This window comes from Macaca mulatta, chromosome 15 (assembly GCF_049350105.2).
Source record: "Macaca mulatta isolate MMU2019108-1 chromosome 15, T2T-MMU8v2.0, whole genome shotgun sequence".
Classification (NCBI taxonomy): Eukaryota; Metazoa; Chordata; class Mammalia; order Primates; family Cercopithecidae; genus Macaca; species Macaca mulatta.
Window position 1 is genome coordinate 17,227,877 of NC_133420.1, and position 18,777 is coordinate 17,246,653.

Here is an 18,777-nt window from a genome sequence, read left to right on the forward strand (position 1 = left end):
CCCATCCTGCCTGTGGCCCGAGGTGGAGGCCTGCTTGGCTGACTGGGGACCTGCACACCTGCAGCAATGCTTTGTCTGCGGAGAGGTAGACTCCAGGCCGTGGTTCCAGGGGCCGCCCGTCCTTCCACCAGCTCAGCACAGGAGGGGGCATGGCGTGGCTCTGGCACTCCAGGGCCACTGACTCATTGGCCACGACGGACACATTCAGCTCTTCTCCGAGGATACTCGGGGGCACTGTGGGAGGGGGCAGGAGAGGGGCTCCCTCAGGCACATGGGGGAGGGCTGGCAAGGAGGGGCCACACCCTGGGTCAGGCCTAGCTACTCGTGGCAGCCTGGAGTGCCCACCATTCCTCTGCCTTCAGTCCTGCTTCAGAGGAGCCAGTCTGAGTAAGATTGTCGCGATATCTACATCCCAGATTTCTGCAGCACATTTCCACAGAGGGAAACTGGGGAAGGAAACTCAGGGTCTCCCTGTTATTCCTTACATACGTCTGTGAATCTACAATTATCCACAGTTATCTCAAAACTTTCTAAAATTTAAAATTTTTGTTAAAAAAATTTTTTAAAGCAGGTCTCAGAACCACCTTTTGCCCCTGAAACAAAAATAACCAGCGCGGCTTTGCAGGAAGGAACGCAGGGTCCAGGGGGAGAACTCCTGGGGTGGAATCCTGCCTTCCACCACTCGCTCACCATGCGAGGCCCTTGGGATGCTACTTACACTCCTGGGCCTCAGTCTCCTCATCTGTAAAGTGGGGATAATGAAAATCTCCACCTGGTGGGGCCGCCATGAGGTTAAATCCAATGGCACAGGTGGGGTTCTTGGGCATACGATATGTGTTAACCATCTTCACTCCAGCAAAGGGAAAGAGCTAGAATCAAATCCTTCGTACCACCTCCCACCTAAGACTAAGTTCATTCGCTTTCTCTTTCCTTCTTTCCTTTTCTTCCTTCCTTCCATCCTTCCCTCTTTCCTTCCTTCCTTCCTTCCTTCCTTCCTTCCATCTTTCCTTCCTTCCTTCCTGCCTTCCTTCCTGCCTGCCTTCCTTCCTTCCTTCTCTCTCTTTTTCTCTCTTTCTTTCTTTCTTTTTTTTTTTTTTTTTTGACAGAGTCTGGCTCTATTGCCCAGGCTGGAGTGCAGTGACATGATCTCAGCTCACTGCAACCTCCACATCCCAGGTTCAAGTGATGCTCCTGCTTCAGCCTTTCAAGTAGTTGGGACTACAGGTGCACACCACCACACCCAGCTATTTTTTTTTTTTTTTTGTATTTTTAGTAGAGATGGGGTTTCATCATGTTGGCCAGGCTGGTCTCGAACTCCTGACCTCAAGTGATCCACCCACCTCAACTTCCCAAAGTGCTGGGATTACAGGCATGAGCCACCGCACCCAGCTCCCAGCATTCCTTCTTATACCCCCACAGAGCCCCAGAAAAACCCAGAGGAGGACATTTAAAAATAAGCTCCTGTGGTTGCAGCAGCTTCGTGAGCTCAGGGGCTTAGTGAGTCCCCATGGTGACCTTTGAGGTGAATGCTATTCTTCCCATTTTGCAGATGAAGAAATGGTGGCTCAGAGAAGCAAAGTGACCAGCTCAAAGTCACAGAGGCAGGGTTTGAACCCCAGGTCGGTGACACTCAACAGCCAGATTTCCTAACCATCACTCCACGCTGCTCCTGCTACTTCACACCGCTTCCGCCTCTCCCTGAACATAGGGCAGAACTCCTGGCTATGCGGGGCCACCTGCCCACCCTCCCACCCGTTGCGGGAGCTCACACTCCAGGGCGGGTCTGGAGCTCACTGATCCGTACTGGAAGGCAGCTGTTCTCAGGTGGGCACTCCTCCATCCACCCAGCCCCTCTCCCTTTGGAAGTGACCGGGAATGCCCCCCACCCCATCTCCTTGGAGTTGCTGCTCTGAACCACGTGCCTTTCCCAGTCTGAGACTCACTGTGGACTTGCAGGACGACATCCCGGCGGTCCTCGCCCACCGCGCTCACAGCCACGCAGGAGTACCTCCCAGAGTCGGAGGCCCGGGCGCTGGTCAAGGTGAGGACCCGGCCCCCAGGGAAGACCTGTGACCCCAGGGGGAAAGCCCAAATTAGGCAATTGTCCTGCTGTTGCACACCCCAAGGGGCAGAACCTCACCTGCCCAAGCTGGCCCTGCTGCCGGGCATGCCTGGACAGCCTGCCCCAGACCCTCAGAGCCCCTCATGATGCAGGGAAACTGAGGGTTGCATCTGGGCCTCTGGACCTCTGCCAGCTGGCAGGCAATGACATTGGACCTCAGGAAGAGTCCTCTAGAGCCCCTCTGTCCACTCGTCACACATGGCCAGTGAGCCCTTGAAATGTGGCCAGGCCAAATTGAGACGGGCCCCAGGTACAAAATACGCCACAGACGACAAAGAGTTAATATGAAAAGAAGAATATAAAATATCTCAATAACTATTTTTTGTTGATCTCATGATGAAATGAAGCTATTTTGGATATAGTGGATTAGCTAACGTGTATTATTAACATTGATCTCACCTGTTTCTTTTTACTCAGTTTACTGTGGCTACAAGAACATCTACAATGACATAGATGGTTCACGTTCATGGAATGCATCATTACCATTGGGCACTGTGGCTCCAGCCTCTCTGTTCAGCCTCACCTCCCTCCAGCCCTCGGCCCTGGGCTATCACTGCTTCTCCCTCACCCTAAGCTCCCAGGGCTACTTCACACCGTTCCCAGCATCCATGGGAGGTGCAGGGAGGTGAGCCGGGGTCACCCAGCCCTACTGACCTGCAAGCCAGGGGTCCCTGCAGGGGACACAGGGTTTCCATCCTTCAGCCACATCAGTATGGGGCCGGGGGCACCGGTGGCATTGCAGGTCAGCCGGACAGGGGTGTTGACCAACACAGGGCCTGGCAGGCTGGGTGGCAGTGTGATTCGAGGGGGCACTGCAGGGCAGGGGTGACAGGGGGCACAGGCTGAGCCCCACTGGGGCAAAGCAGGCAGGGCCCCTGGCTGGGCACCCCTGCAGGAGCACACAGTCACAGCAAAAGCACAAGGACAGCCATCCAGACACAGGCTCTGAGCCACTCCACTGCCCCTGAAGCTACTCATTCCATCCTTTTAACACCACCACGAGGCTTCTACAAATGGGAAACTGAGGCTCACAGAGAGGAAGTCACCTGCCCCAAGGCTGACCAGCCAGGAAGCAGCACTCGCATGCAGGCCTCTGGTCAGCAGAAGGTCATTTATTATGGGGACAGGGAGGGGACCAAGGGTCCCTGGACGGTGCTACTTCCTAACTCAGGGGTGTGAGATTAAATACCGTATTACAGGCAGTCCCCTTTTGGCGGAAAATAGCCAGAAGATTCCATTGTATCTGGGAGGCACCAGCCATGCTGCCCAGGGTCCCAGGCCCCTGCCCAGCTACCCACTGTTCTTAGACCCAACCTCTCCCATGGCCCATGAGGCCCAAGAGGTCCATATGGCCACCAGCACCATCCTGGCCCCGTGGCCTCCTTTCAGTTTCTCAAATTCCCCAGGTCTTTGCAACCTCAGGCCTTGGCAGAGACCTCAGTGTAGGTATCCAAGTGTCAAAGTTGCCTCCTGGACTCCACAGGCCAGGTCGTGCCCTGTTATAGGTGCTCAGTAGCACCTCATGTTTACCAGCTGTTATCACAATTGACATCAAGTAGTACTCTGGGGAATGACTAATTGCTGTGTCCTCCACTGACTGAAAGCTCTGAGGTCTGTCTTATTTAGGGCTGTAGGTCCAGTGTCTGTCCCAGAGCATGGACTCAATAAATGTGGTTGGATAGAAAATGGATCAGTGAAAGAATGGGTAGTTGAATGGGTGAATGGATGGTGAATGGGTGGATGGGTAGGTAGATGGATGGATGGATAGATGAGTTGATGGATGGGTGGGTGGACAGGTAGACAAATGGACAGGTGGATGGGTGAGCAGACAGGTGGCTAGATAAATGAATGAAAGGATGGTTGGGTGGGTGGATGGATGGATGGATGGATGGATGGATGGATGGATGGATGGATGGATAGGTGGATGGATGGATGGATGGATGGATGGATGGATGGATGGATGGATGGATGAATTGATGGATGGGTGGGTGGATAGGTGGATGAGTGGATGGGTGGATGGATGGATGATGGATGGATGGATGATGGATGGATGGGGTAATGGATGGATGGGGTGGTAGATGGATGGATGAGTGGACAGGTGGATGGACAGACTAACAGACAAATGGATGAAAAGCCAACTTTTTGGACAAGGGCCCTTAGAGGCCCAGGGATGCTCACCATTGACCCGTAGGCCAAACTGCAGCTCTGTGCTACCTGCCACATTGGATGCCACACAGCGGTAGCTCCCAGCATCAGAAAGCTGGGCTTGCTCAATGCGGAGAACTCTCCCATCTGCTGATACTGTCACTCCCATCCAAGAAGAGACAGGTTGGTGGCCCTTGAACCAGGAGACATCTGGGGAAAGGAAGAGAGATGCAAGGGGGAATGGAAGAGAAGTGCAAGGGTTCTGCCAGCCCGTCAGACTCTGCTGGTGTGGTGGGCATCCAAGAGAACCTTCCAGGGCGGCCACACTGTTTGTTCAGGCATTGGAGGTCAGAGTTCTTCATTCACAAAAGGGAGTCAGGGTGGAACCGGGCAATGTTGCCCAAGACAGGACCAAGGGTGAAGAAGAAGCCCCGTGGGCAGAGGCTGAGGCAGCCAGGAGCAGAGAGAGTAAAACTCAGCCCTGCCCTTCCCCTACCAGGAGACCCCCTCGCCTAGGGAGCATTAGAGAACGTGGACCAGCCCAAAGCAGCAGCCTCAAAGCCAGGCTGGAACACGTGTATCTGCAGCTTGCCTTCATTCTGTCAGGCCGCGCCCCCTGGAACTCAGCATGCGTCCCCACGAGAGGGGGCAAATATCCCCAGGGCTCATAGGCCACAAGTAAAGCAGGGTGGGCCTAGTTCTGATGGGAACCGGAGAAGGGCCCTCCTCCTGGGTCCCTGTAAGCCTCACCCAGTCCCCTGTGCAAACACTCACACCCAGACCCCAGCACCCGGCCCTTTCCTCAACTGCTGGTCTACAGGGGAGGACCCTACAGACCGGATGATGACTCTGAGGTCCTGATCCTTGCCCCAGCCCCGGACAGCCCTGTGAAGTTGACTGTGAGTAGATGCCCTGCAGGCCTGTTTCAGATCCCGGGCTCTGGACCTCAGCAGTGCCTTGGCCCGAAGGACGTTGTTGAAGAGGAAGAGAGGAAAATGAGAGAAATGGGGGGAAAGACCTGCTGATTTCTTCCCATTACGTCCAGTCAGAGGGTCCCTGGGTCACTCGCCAGCCTCATTAGACAGTGAATTGGCCTGGAAGTAGCTTTCAGCCAAGAGGAGGGGTCTTACCAGGAGGGGGCACGCCCGAAGCCAGACACTCCAAGGTCACTGAGGCATTTTCCAGCACTGCCTTGTTGACTGGGCCTGGCTCGATGTTGGGGGGCACTAGGAGCAGACAAGGAGAGACCCAGCTTGGTAGGTGTAAGCTCTGGGCAGCTCTCATCCCAGCCATCCCAGCAGCGCTGCTCCCTGCTCCCCATAGAAAATCCTAGACAACAGGGCTCTAAAACAACTCACGTCCTCAGACTAAGCAACCCCACTCCTGGAACCAAGCCCAAGACCAAAGAGCAACAGGCTGCCATCCTTACAGCAATCATACAGCACCCAGCCCCCACCCCAGGACAGCACAGCCAGGGAAAGGGACAAGGACAGGGATTTCCCTGCAAAGAAACTCCCAAAATAAGCAAAGGTAAATATGAATGTGGGCAAGGTCTGCTACTAAAAATCCCACCAAAAGCAGCCAAAAGGCACTATAGAGCTATTGCTAATGCTTTCATTTCAGGGCTTTCTACTTCCTCTGAAGTTAAGTGCACACCTATGATGGGAAAACCTCCTCCCCATCTCTAGCCACACATCCCAGCCCCAAGGGTCCCCAAGGGATCACCCAACATCCTTGGCCTGGGCCCTGCTGGCCACCCACATCCTCACCCAAAACCTTCAGGGCCACTTCCCTCTTGCTCTCCCCAGCCAGGTTGGTAGCGGCACAAGTGTAGATGCCCTCGTCCCTCAGGTCCACCTTCTCAATCTGGAGGGGAAGGGGACAGAGAGTGTGCCACAGGATGACGGGGACATGGCGAGTGGCCAGGCTGCTGCCGAGCCCGGAGTCAGGAGCAGTGAGGCATGGGGACACTTTTGGCTCTGGGGGTCGGGTTTTGAGCCAAGCACTCAGATTCCAGGGATTCGTCCGATCTCCAGGCATACCGTTCCCTGTCCCCCCGGCCGACATTTTCTCCCTCTGACAACTGAAGCTCCTAGGACCAGGAAGAGGCTGAGGCTCACCCTTTCAGACAGAGAGGGCCCTGGGCCCTTCCTATCCCCAGGTTGCTGGGCTTTCCTCAGAGTCTCCAGGAAGCCCCCAGAGCAGCCCCTCCACCTGTGCCCAGCTGGCTCGCCAGCCCTGGGACCCCTGCACGTACCTGTAGGTTCCCCCCAAAGGTTGCCAGGGCTACACCATCCTTCCACCAACGGAGGCTTGGGGTAGGCACCCCATCCCCTACGCATTGGAGGGTCACAGGCTGCAGGAAAGGAGCTGTGATGTTCTCACCCCCAATGATACTGACAGATGGGAACTCTGGTAAGGGAAAGAATCAGGAAGAGCCTGGGTCAGAATCAGGAAGGGTACAGAGGGCACCCAGCAACCCCCTCAATGGCTGGGGGTGAGAAGGTGGCCTTGAAGGGCTGGCCAAAGGCTGGCATCTAGCTTCTGCCCACCATATCCCCCAGACACATGGCTTAGGGGAAAGAGTTCTAGACTGGGAGCCAGCAGAATAGTTATTCCCTTTAAAAATCCTCCCATCCATCTATGCACCCATGCAGCTATTCATGCATTTATTCATCTACCTATCTATCTGTCCATCCATCCATCCATCCACCCACCCATCCATCATCTACCAATCCATCCAGCCATCCATCCACCCACTCACCCTTCCATCCATCCACCCACCCATCCATCAATCCACTCATTCATCCACTCACCCTTCCATCCATCCCTCCACCCATCCACCCATCCAGTCATCCATCTATCCACCCACCCATTCATCCATCTACCCACTCTTCCATCCACCCACCCCCCATCCACTCATCCATCCAGCCACCCACTCATCCATCTATCTACCTACCCTTCCATCCATCTACCCACCCACCCATTCATCCATCTACCCACCCTTCCATCCATCCACCCACCCACCCATCCATCCATCCATCCATCCATCCATCCATCCATCCATCCATCCATTTACCCATCCATCCATCCATTTACCCATCCATCCATCCATTTACCCATCCATCCACCCTTCTATCCACCCATGCTTCCATCTATCTACCCATCCATCCACCTTTCCATCCATCCATCCGTCCATCCATCCATCCATCCATCCATCCATCCTTCTATCTGTCCACCCATTCATCCACCCACCCATCCATCCATCTACCCACCCATCCATCCATCCATCCATCCTTCTATCTGTCGACCCATTCATCCACCCACCCATCCATCCATCTACCCACCCATTCATCCATCTACTCACTCTTCCATCCACCCACTCACCTATCCACTCATCCATCCACCCACCCACCCATCCATCCATCTACCCTCCCATTCATCCATCTACCCACCCTTCCATCCATCCATCCATCCATTTACCCATCCATCCACCCTTCTATCCACCCCTGCTTCCATCTATCTACCCATCCATCCACCTTTCCATCCATCCACCCATCCATCCATCCATCCATCCATCCATCCATCCTTCTATCTGTCCACCCATTCATCCATCCACCCAGCCACCCACCCACCCAGCCACCCACTGATCTATCCATGCATCCTTATGTGTGCTGAGCATCTACTCTGTGGCCAGAACTATACTTGGCCCCTGGACACAGCAGGGAAAGGCAGCTACCATGCTGCCCTCTCAAAGCTCACAGAGGTGGACAGTGGAGATGGACAACCAAATAAGCAATCCCAATGTAGTGGGTGGAGGGCTAAGGCATTGAGAGGTTGGGTAGTGCAGATGAGAAACATGGTAGAATCAAGGAAGTCTTCCTGGAGGAAGAGTATTTCAGGATATGCCTGAAAGATAAGGAGCTAGGCAAGCAAAGAGGAGGGAGAATGTTCCAGGCAGAAGGAACAGCATACGTAGACTTGAAGGTGAGAGAAAGAGGGTTGATGTATTAAAAGAACTAAGTGAAGTTCAGCGTGGTTAGCATGAAGAGAGCGGATGGAGAAAGAGGAAGCTGGGGAGAGGAGTGAGGCCTAGGGGCTGGACAGAACAGAGGATAAGTGTGGTAAGTGGCCCAGCCAGCCTCTCACACTTGCATCTCTGTGGGCAACTGGAAAGTCCAGCCCAGAAATGTCATCCAGAGAAGACCAGCCCCATGTCCTTCCAGGCCTGTTACAGTCCTCTGGCTCCACCCACCTCTGACATCTCAGGCTGCCCACAGTCCCAGAACCCCAGGTGCCCACTCACCATGCACAGACACCTCCACCTCGGCCCCGGCAGTGCCCGCCTCATTGGTGGCCTGGCAGGCGAAGAGGCCTGAGTGGTCCAGCTCCACATGGTCAATGTGCAGTGTGGTCCCCTGTGAGGCCACCTGCACCCCGGCCAGCTCCTCAGCTGGGCGACCATTCTGCAGCCACCTAAGGTGAGTAGGGAGGAGGGCGGGTCAACCTGAGGCCAGGGAAGGCCAGACCAGGCAGGACAAGTGGGAAGCCCAGAAGCTCCTCCCACCTGCTCTCACCAGCTGCAGCTCCAGGCCTCTTTCCCAGTCCTGGGAACAGGGAGCCTCTCTCCTGTCCACTTCCCCCACAACCTGCAAAGCACACGCTCTCTGTCCACCCCCAGCCCTGGCCACCACCACCCCAGACTCACTGGATAGTGGGTACCGGGGAGCCTGAGGCCTGGCAGGGAAGTTCCAGGGGCTGTCCCACGATGGTGGTCACCTGTCCCAAGCCTTCAGCCACCAGGAGCTGTGGGGGCACTGCAGGCAGAACACATTCCTGGGTGTTTGTAGCTGAGCAGCCACTGGCCGCAAACCCTCCCAAGTCGCCAGTGCCTTCGGAGCGAGGCCCAGCCTCACCTCACCCTCAGGTCTCCCTGTCAGCGGCCCCTTCCCCAGGAGGCCTTCCAGGGCCACCCAAGGAGGGTGAGGGGACACCCTGGGCTCCCTAAAGGCTTGGGCCTGATTATTTAACATCTGCCTCCCCGGCAGACTGAGGGCTCAGGAGTCCGGGTGGCCTTGTTCCCAGCTTCATTTCCAGTGCTACACGGGGCCAGCACAGCACTAGTACCTGAGATGCTTCAGCAATGGACGGAAGAGCAGGTGAAGGCCCTACCTGCCCTGCTGGGACCACACCCACAAGCTGGCCTTAGGAAAGTCTCCGTGAAGGGCCCCTCCATTGGCAGAAGGCAGAACGAGGTTCTCCGTCCTGGGTGACCGGCCCAGGGTCCTGGGCACGGTCAGGGACCCTTGATCCTGGGGCTCCACCCTGCCCACTCCTAGCCCTGCCGGCCCCTCAGCCCAGGCCTCAGTGTCCTCATCTGTGTCATGCAATGAAGGGACACTGGTTACTTCTCCCCACCCTCCCTCCACTTCAGGAGCTCTCTCAGGACAAGCACGAAGCAGGTCTGGGCAGAGGTCCACAGCCCAGGCAGCTCTGAGTGGAGTGGGCTGGGCTCACCCTGCACCTCCACGGAGTACTGCAGCACGGCTTCCCCGGCAGGGCTGCTGGCCACACAGCTGTACAGGCCTGTGGATGCCTCCCCCGGGCTCTCCAGCCTTAGCACGCTGCCTCCTGTCTCCAGCTGAGACTCGTTGCTCTCTGCCACGGGCAGCCCCTCGTGGTGCCAGGAGAGGGTCGGGGGCGGGTGGCCTCTGGCCAAGCACTCCAGCGCCACGGGCCTCCCAGCCACAGCCTTCACCACATATGGTCTTCCGCCGGCGCCCTCGATGGTGGGTGGGACTGGAAAAGAGGCAGGGGCTGGTGGCTTGGGGACCGCAGCCGGACACCAGCCTGCTCTCATCTCAGCCCAACAGGCCCGCTGAAGCCCCTCAGCGACCCCACTCCATGTGAAACACTTCCTTCCCTCACCTCCACTGGCCAAACCCCCTGCTCAGACCCCGGGGCAGCGTTCTCACCCTCCTCAGCCCCTGGGTGCACCACCCCACTCCTGGGTGCGGACTGTTGCCTCTCCATCCCCGCTGCTACCCCGGCAAGCCCAGCAGGAGCGGGACCAGGGCTGGCCTACTTGCATGCCCAATGTCTACACATGGCAGGTCCAGTACCTGCTGGACTCAAATGAGACCCTCAGGGCCGGGACAGAGCTCTGCTCCTAGAAGTCCCCTCCCTCCCTGGTCTCAGGAGGCAAAAGACTGGGGCAGACCTGAGCCCAGATAGCTTGGCTTGGGGGACTCCTAACTTAGCCAGCGATGGCCAAGGGGACCAGACGTTAACTATGCTTGGAGCCCATGGTGGCCATGCCAGAGGGGAAATTTATCTCTTACCCTCAAGGAGCCTCTAAAGTTGCTGAGCTGATGAAGCCAATACCAGGGGACAAGGGGCAACCGTGGCCTGGGAAATGCTTCTTAACCTTATTTGGGTGTAAGACCCTTTGAAAATGTAATAAAAGCATAGACATACACATTTTCTATTTCATTTCCTGGGGGACCTCAGGTCCCAAAATAAGAGTCCCTGAACTAGCAGCAGGGCCATCTTCAGAGGCTGCCATGGAGCCCATGCAGCTCAACTGCCCTCTGGGGTCCCTGAGGCTCCGACACCCAAGCCCTTTGCATCTTTGGAAGCCAGAGCTCCCGAACTGACTGCTCACGGGGGGCCAGGCTGACCCCTATCAGCTTGCACACTGCCCTCTCACACTTCACCGGGGCCTGCTCAGACCCATCCAGAGCCACCGACACCCTTTCCTCTGAGTTCTCCTTCGAAGGTCCCCAGAGCCAAGCCCCTCAGGGCTGAGCTGATGCTGAGGTTCCCAGCATGAGGTCTGGAGTCAGATCTGCCCACGTATGGACCGGGTCCCACCACCTCCTAATGGTGTGAACCTGGAGAAAGCTCTCCGCTCCAGGGCTTCACCGTGACCATCTGTAACTGGGGACACGAGACCTCAAGTCCCTTTGCCAGCTGATCAATTGAGCTGATGCTGCAAAGTGCCCCTCTGGTCTAGCTTACAGAAGTGACTAACGAAGGGCAGTTAATTATTGTGGTGGTCACGGGGGTCTGGGCGTGGTTCAGTGAAAAGGCCCACACCATGAGGGGAGACCTGGATTCTGCACTTAGCTCCGCCATGACCTCCCAGATGGGCCTTTCCACTCCTGGCCTCAGTTTTCTTACGTGTATGAGGGAAGTTGCATGAGCTGGGAGGACCCTTCTCCCTAGATAATGATTTGGTCCCATTATCCTTTCGCCTCTGACCACTCCAAGTGGCCACCTCACCTTCCTTTGGAGACAGGCAGGGGCCACCATGACTGAGTCCCTCCCACTGCCCACGCCAGCTGCCGTGGCCCCTGGCTGCTCACCATAAACGTCCAGCCTGGTGGCCTTCTCTGCGGCCCCCACAGCATTGCTGGCCTTGCAGGTGTAGACGCCGGCATCTGAGCTCTGGGCCCTCCCCAGCTGCAACTGCCGACCGCCCCTAGTGTAGACCACCTCGGTGCTGGGGGGGAGCAGGGTCCCGTCCTTGAACCAGGTGATGTTTGGGGTGGGCACTCCTCGGGCCTCGCACAGAAGCTGCACCAGGTGGCCCTCCATGACAGCCACCTCACCTGTCTCATTGGAGCCCCAGATAGTGGGGGGCGCTGAGAAGGAAAGTGGTAGGGGCTGGTCACAGGCAGCCCCTGAGACCACTGGCATCTCCTCCAGGTCAGCAGACTCATGCCTTTGGACCACAAGACACACCGCAGGCTTCCATTGCGGGGGCAGAGAAGGCATGGGGGACAAGGAGACACCACAGGCTTCCACTGCGGGGGCAGAGAAGGCATGGGGGACAAGGAGGGCGGGGTATGGGGACAGATGGCAGAGGCCAGCATGGGGACATGCTGGTGTGGAAGGTGCAGGAGGTGGGGGCGGGGCCACAGGCTTGGATTCCGGGCCCCGCTCTGCCTCTAACTCACTGGAATACCAGGGGTAAGCCACTTCCCCTCTCTGGGTCTCAGTCTCCCCATCTGTGAAATGAGGGGCTGGACTAGATGAGGACTTCGCACGGGGCTGGTCACCCACCACCAACGCTACCCAGGACGATTCTATGGGGCACACGGGCACAGCATGAAATAACCGCATCTAAGAATGAAACGGCTACACCCCTCCCAAATCTTCTTCTATCCTGGTTACAGCAAGGAAAGGCTGCATTTGGTGCTACTATGCATGTCCCTGAACTTTCTAGCACTGTCTAGTCTCTGCTTTTTAGCACAGAGAGTGCAGAGGCAGGCTGGGTACCCTCTGTGGAGTCCACACCTCGAGGATTTACAACATTGCTTTATGGGGTGTGTTTGTTTTTTCAGCTTCCTCAGCCAAGCGGCACTGGTTTTCTGCTCACCGTTTCAATATTAAATATCCTTTATAAGAGTAAGTGATATCTAAATAAATGTGTTTCAGTGTAAGGAAGTGTGACTCATTTAAAGAAAAGTAAAAGAAATCATCATTCCAAGAGGTTCAGAAGTAGTAAATTTGGGCCAGGCACAGTGGCTCACGCCTGTAATCCCAACACTTTGGGAGGCCGAGGCGGGAGGATCACTTGAGGTCAGAAGTTTGAGACCAGCCTGGCCAACATGGTGAAACCCCACCTGTACTAAAAACACAAAAATGAGCTGCGTGTGGTGGCAGGTGCCTGTAATCCCAGCTACTCGGGAGGCTGAGGCAGGAAAATCGCTCGAACCTGGGAGGTGGAGGTTGCAGTGAGCCGAGATGGTGCCACTGCACTCCAGCGTGGGCAACCGAGAGAGAATCCATCTCAAACAAACAACGAAAAAAGGTAGTACATTTTTAGAGCTGGGATGGAAACCACGGGTTTGGATAATGCTAGGCCAGATACCCTATCCCCTGACCCTGATGCTCACCCCGACCCCGGCTTTCTTGGACTCAGGGATCACTTACCAGGTCCCCCATTTCAGCCCTTACCCTCCCTCCAAGGCAGCAGGCAACCGGGCAGGAAGCTTCCCATGTAGCCTGTGGCGGGGTCCCGGATGGCGTTGGGGCTCACCATGAACTCGGAGCTGGAAGTCCCTGGCCTGCTGACCAGCTGGGCTGAAGGCCACACACTGGTATTGTCCCTCATCCCCCACGTGACTGCTGGTGATCCTGAGAACCTGGCCATCCTCCTGGACCTGCAGGTGAGGGCCTCCCGGAAGGACAGGCCTGGAGAGACGGGCAAGGGAAAAGTGCCGGTAAGGCCGAGGCGCTGATGGGGGCAGGCTGCACAGAGGGAGTGTGTGGCTTGTGAAAATCGAGGCTGGGCCATTCATTAGCATCAAGAGGTGGGAGCAACGCAAAGGCCCAGTAAGGGAGGAACGGATCAACAACGTGTGGTCCGTCCATGCCACAGAGCATTATTCAGCCACAAAAATGAAGGCAACTCTGACACTCTCCACAATATGGATGAACCTGGAAAACATGCCGAGTGGAAGAAGCCAGACACAAAAGGCCACACGCTCTATGTATGATGCCAGTGACGTGAAGTGCCCTGAACAGGCAAATCCATAGAGCAGGAAAGCAGGCTGTGGTTGCCAGGCGCTGGGGAGAGGGGGACAGTGACTGGCTGCTGATGGATCCGGGGAGTCCTTTTGGGGTGATGGAATGTCAGGAACTAAATAGAAGTGAAAGTTGTCCAATGCTGCAAATGTACTAAATGCCACTACACTGCACACCTTTTTTTTTTTTTCTTGAGACTGAGTCTTGCTCTGTTGTCCAGGCTGGAGTGCAGTGGTGCGACCTCGGCTCACTGCACCCTCTGCCTCCTGGGTTCAAGCCATTCTCCTGCCTCAGCCTCCCAAGTAGCTGGGACTATAGGCGCCCACCACCACACCCGGATAATTTTTTTTTTTTATTTTTAGTAGACAAGAGGTTTCACCGTGTTAGCCAAGATGGTTTTGATCTCCTGACCTCATGAGCTGCCCACCTCGGCCTCCCAAAGTGCTGAGATTACAGGCGTGAGCCACCGTGCCCGGCCCACTGTACACTTTAAAATGGCTAATTGTATGTTATGTGGATTTTTTTTTTTTTTTTTTTTTTTTTGAGACGGGTTCTGGCTCTGTCGCCCAGGTTGGAGTGCAGTGGCTTGATCTCGGCTCACTGCAAGCTCCACCTCCTAGGTTCAAGTGATTCTCTTGCCTCAGCCTCCCAAGCAGCTGGGATTACAGGTGCCCGCCACCACACCTGGCTAACTTTTTTTTGTATTTTTAGTAGAGACAGGGTTTTGCTATGTTGGGCAGGCTGATAGCTCCCAACCTCAGGTGATTTGCCCGCCTTGGCCTCCCAAAGTGCTGGGATTACAGGCGCCCGCCACCATGCCTGGCTAATTTTTTTTGTGTGTATTTTTAGTAGAGACAGGGTTTCACTATGTTGGGCAGGCTGATGGCTCCCAACCTCAGGTGATTTGCCCGCCTTAGCCTCCCAAAGTGCTGGGATTACAGGCGTGAGCCACCGTGCCCAGCCTGTTATGTAAACTTTACTTAGAGAAAAAGTGAGTTTAAAAAAAGAGGCTGGGCAACAGTGGCTCATGCCTGTAATCCCGGCACTTTGGGAGGCCAAGGCAGGAGGATTGCTTGAAGCCAGGTGTTCGAGACCAGCCTGGACAACAAAGCAGGACCCCATCTGTACAAACATTTTTTAAAAAATTAGCCCGTTGTTGGTAGTGCACATCTGCGGTCCCAGCTATTTGGGGGGCTGAAGTGGGACGATCTCTTGAGCCCAAGAAGCCCAGGAGTTTGAGGCTGCAGGGAGCTGAGATCGTTTCACTGCACTCCAACCTGAGCAACTGAATAAGACCCTGTCTCAAAAAAAAAAAAAAAAAAAATGGAAAGGCTAAGTGATGAAAGACCTGAAGACCTTGCTGAGGCAAGAGTGGGGTCTCCCTGGCTCATCTCCCACTGGGTGGGAGGCGCCCCTACAGCCCTCAGTCTGGGCCCTGGGTGGCACATGCCATGCCTGTCAGCTCCCCCAGAAGAGTTCAACCTCCCCCAACCCCCACATCCAGCAGGCCCAGTCTAGGCACCACCCCACGCCATCCTCCGGTGGGAGCCACTCACTGCCTGTCCTTGGTCCACTCCACCTGGGGCGTGGGGACCCCTGAGGTCCAACACTGCAGCTCCACGTCTGCACCAGCCAATCCCAGCACCTCCTGAGCGGCCCCGGCTCCAAGCACGGAAGGAGGGGCTGGAGGTGAGAAGGGGTGATGGGTGGGAAACTGTTCAAACCCTCCAAGCCCTGCCTACCACGGGGCCTTTGTCTGTGCAGACCCCCAGTCTGGGCCCTCTCCTACCCGACCTTCCTGGGAAGCCCCCTAGAACCCTGGCCAGATGGGCTTGCCCTGGAGCCCTCAGCACCCAGGCTGCCCTTTTATAGCACTTGTGACTAATGACTTTGCTAATCACCTGTCTAATGTCTGTTCCCTGAGCCTGACAGCTCTGCGAGGATGGGGGTTGGGTCTGTCATGGGCGCCTCTGTGCCCCCTGCTCTCCGCAGGCAATGTCTCCCCTCTCCCCCCGTGTGCCTGCAAGAGTTGGGGCTACAGGGTCAGACGCACTTGGGAGTTGCGGGGCTCAGGCCTCACTCACTGAGCACAAGGAGACGGAAGTCCCTCTGGGCGGTCCCAGCCTGGTTCTCGGCCCGGCAGGAGTAGAGTCCAGAATCACCCTCCTGGATCCTGGGGAAGTGGAGGGACTGGCCCCCATCCACCAGGCGGTGGCCACCCACCTTAGGGATCTGGGTAGGAGAGGCCAGAGGGAGCCAGTAAGCGGGGATCCAGCCACCACCCTCAGCATCAGTAATGAGGAAACTGAGGCCCGAGAGGTGGCCGGTGGCCAGAACGGTGCCATGCTCTCTGCCACGCAGCCCCCTGCCAGACTTCATCACATGACCACCGTCCTCCACTGCCCTGAACCCCAGAGCAGGACAAAAGACACCTGTCACATCTCCCTGCCCCACCGTGGCACACGCAGGAACGCCCATCCAGAAGGCCTGTCCCCAGCCCAAATCCTACCCACAGCCCGCCCACCCTGGGGGGGACACCCACCAGCTGCCCGTCCTTCAGCCACACGATCTCAGGGACCGGAAAGCCGTTCGCGTCACACTCCAGCGTCAGGGACTGCCCGGCCATGCCCGACACGTTGGCCTTGCGCCCGTCCTCCCGGATGCTGGGGGGCACTTGGGGGCAAGGAGAGCCAAGGAGCTGCTTCCCTGCCCCCCTAGAGCCACAGCCAAAGGGACCCCGTCTGGGCCATTCCCTCCCCTTCATCACTGGGGTTGGAGGAGGTCTGCCTGTCCCCGTCCGCCCAGCCACAAAGGGTCCTGTGGACCTGCAGATGGCCGCAGCAGCCTTGCCCTGGGACCGACACACCCCCAGTCGTGCCCAGGCCCAGGTGCCACCCTTTCTGACACTCAGCTTTGCAGGGTGCCAGAGTCCCCTTGGATCCATCTGGTTCTACACCCAACCTGGTGTCACAGTGACCAGGGAGGGTCCCCCTGAATCAGAATCTCTGAAGGTGAGGCCTGGCCATGCTTTTGTAACAAATGTCTTAAGCAAGTCATTACAGGGCAACTGGTCCTGGAGAAGCAGCAGGTGGCATTAGGAGCTGTTAGAACTGCCCAAGCGAGGTCAGTTCATCCTGCCGGCAGAGACCACTCCCCAGCCCACCCGCACTGCCCGTGTTAAGGGGGGCCCCCTTCCTCTGCACATAGCACCCTGGATGTGGGGGTGGGCACGCTCCCTGCTGAGGACGAGAATGTGAGAATAGGCCAATGGTAACAGTTTTCACCCGGAGGTGGGCTCTGGGGCTCTGCACTGCCATCCATGCTCATTTTCTTTTTTTTTTGAGACGGAGTCTCGCTGTGTCGCCCAGGCTGGAGTGCAGTGGCTTGATCTCAGCTCACTGCAATTGCAATATCCGCCTCCCAGGTTTACGCCATTCTCCTGCCTCAGCCTCCCGAGTAGCTGGGACTACAGGCGCCCGCCACCTCGCCCGGCTAGTTTTTTGTATTTTTTAGTAGAGACGGAGTTTCACCGGATTAGCCAGGATGGTCTCGATCTCCTGACCTCGTGATCCGCCCATCTTGGCCTCCCAAAGTGCTGGGATTACAGGCTTGAGCCACCGCGCCCGGCTCCATGCTCATTTTCGAAAGTAATTTTTAAAGTTTATTTTATGTAGAGACAGGATCTGTCTCTCCCAAACTGGTCTAGATCTCCTGGGCTCAAGCAATCCTCCTGCCTCAGTCTCCCAAAGTGCAAGGATTACAGGCACGAGCCATCACGCCCAGCCAAGGGGTCATCTTAAACTATCTTCACCTCTAGACCAGTATCAAAGACACTGATGGAATTCCAGGTGCTTCCCCCATGCTGTCTCCGTGGGGGTCTCTCTAGGGAAGTGGGGTGTCCAGTACAACCTGCCACTCTCCCAGCCCCCTCAAGATCTCCCCGTCACTGGCACCTGGTGGCAGGACCTGATCCTCCTGTGTAGGAAGCTCTTGGGCCCTGGGGAACTGGCACTGCCACACCTGGGCACCCCGTGGTACTGTCAGACCCCCAGCATCACTGTGGGCCTCTGGCCGGATACAGTCCTGGGAGGAAGACAGGCCCGTCCCTGGGTCCCTGCCTCTTTCCTCTCCTGCCCCCAGCTCTGGCTCCCTGCTCACCATAGACCACCAGCTTGGCTCTCCTGGACGTGGAGCCCACCTCGTTGGTGGCCTGGCACTCGTAGTCTCCACTGTCCGTGGGTGAGACGGAGGCCAGGAATAGAGAGCCCTCTTCCAGCACCGCCACACCTGGTCGGTCATGCAGGGGCTCCGAGGACGGGCCCTTCCGCCATGTGACCTGCGGCTTGGGCGTTCCTGGCAGGGTGCACAGTCATCAGTACGTACACCCTGACACCTTCCCCTCCACACCTGCACTGTCCCCCACACATCTCTTCTGTGCAAAAGGGGCTGACCCTCCAGGGACGACTCCAGGCACCTCCGTCCCCCCAAGGCTGGGAGGAGCATTTCACTCGGAGCTGTGGGCGCCCCCACACCCGCCACCTACCCACACTGTCCATCCATATGGCCTCCCGGGGTGCCTGAGGGACCAAGGCAGGGGACTGCATGCCTGTTTTCTGGTTCTCTTCAGAGCAAGGCCCCATGCAGTTCCCTCATTTAGAACTGCACCCCAACTGGCACCCCCAGCCCCCGCCCTCCCTGCTTTTCAGCCATTGTCCTCCACTCTCCAGTGACCGGAGGACGCATCTATGATTCAGGTCTCCGCTGCTTCTTATCTGTGCCCCCACCCCACAAGGGCCAGGTTCTTTGTTTTTTTCCCTGGTGTGACTGCCAGCCTCTAACACAGTGCCTGGCACACAGTAGGCACTAAATCAACAAACGAGCCGAGCCTGCCGTGCTCCAGCACCCTGCTTTGTGTCCTGGGGTCAGGGCCTGTAGGAGGCCCCAACTCTGCTCAGCCTGCTCCTGCTCCTCCCTCC

At 56.8% G+C, this 18,777-nt stretch overlaps 1 protein-coding gene across 3 annotated transcripts in view; it reads right to left on the reverse strand.

Annotated features, from left to right (window-relative positions):
• The window catches only part of HMCN2 (hemicentin 2), a 178,031-nt gene that overhangs the window by 71,079 nt on the left and 88,175 nt on the right, over positions 1-18,777 (reverse strand). For all 3 annotated transcript variants that reach the window (XM_077967520.1, XM_015116555.3, XM_077967519.1), the window contains exons 26-41: positions 17,960-18,154; positions 16,344-16,474; positions 15,886-16,033; positions 15,358-15,484; positions 13,314-13,468; positions 11,635-11,913; positions 9,785-10,066; positions 8,976-9,084; positions 8,574-8,743; positions 6,525-6,679; positions 6,037-6,133; positions 5,398-5,493; positions 4,301-4,477; positions 2,777-2,934; positions 1,944-2,067; positions 59-234 (exon numbers count right to left, since the gene is read on the reverse strand). In XM_077967520.1, the coding sequence (XP_077823646.1) occupies positions 59-234; positions 1,944-2,067; positions 2,777-2,934; positions 4,301-4,477; positions 5,398-5,493; positions 6,037-6,133; positions 6,525-6,679; positions 8,574-8,743; positions 8,976-9,084; positions 9,785-10,066; positions 11,635-11,913; positions 13,314-13,468; positions 15,358-15,484; positions 15,886-16,033; positions 16,344-16,474; positions 17,960-18,154 (2,579 nt within the window). The remainder of the gene's footprint in view (positions 1-58; positions 235-1,943; positions 2,068-2,776; positions 2,935-4,300; positions 4,478-5,397; positions 5,494-6,036; positions 6,134-6,524; positions 6,680-8,573; positions 8,744-8,975; positions 9,085-9,784; positions 10,067-11,634; positions 11,914-13,313; positions 13,469-15,357; positions 15,485-15,885; positions 16,034-16,343; positions 16,475-17,959; positions 18,155-18,777) is intronic.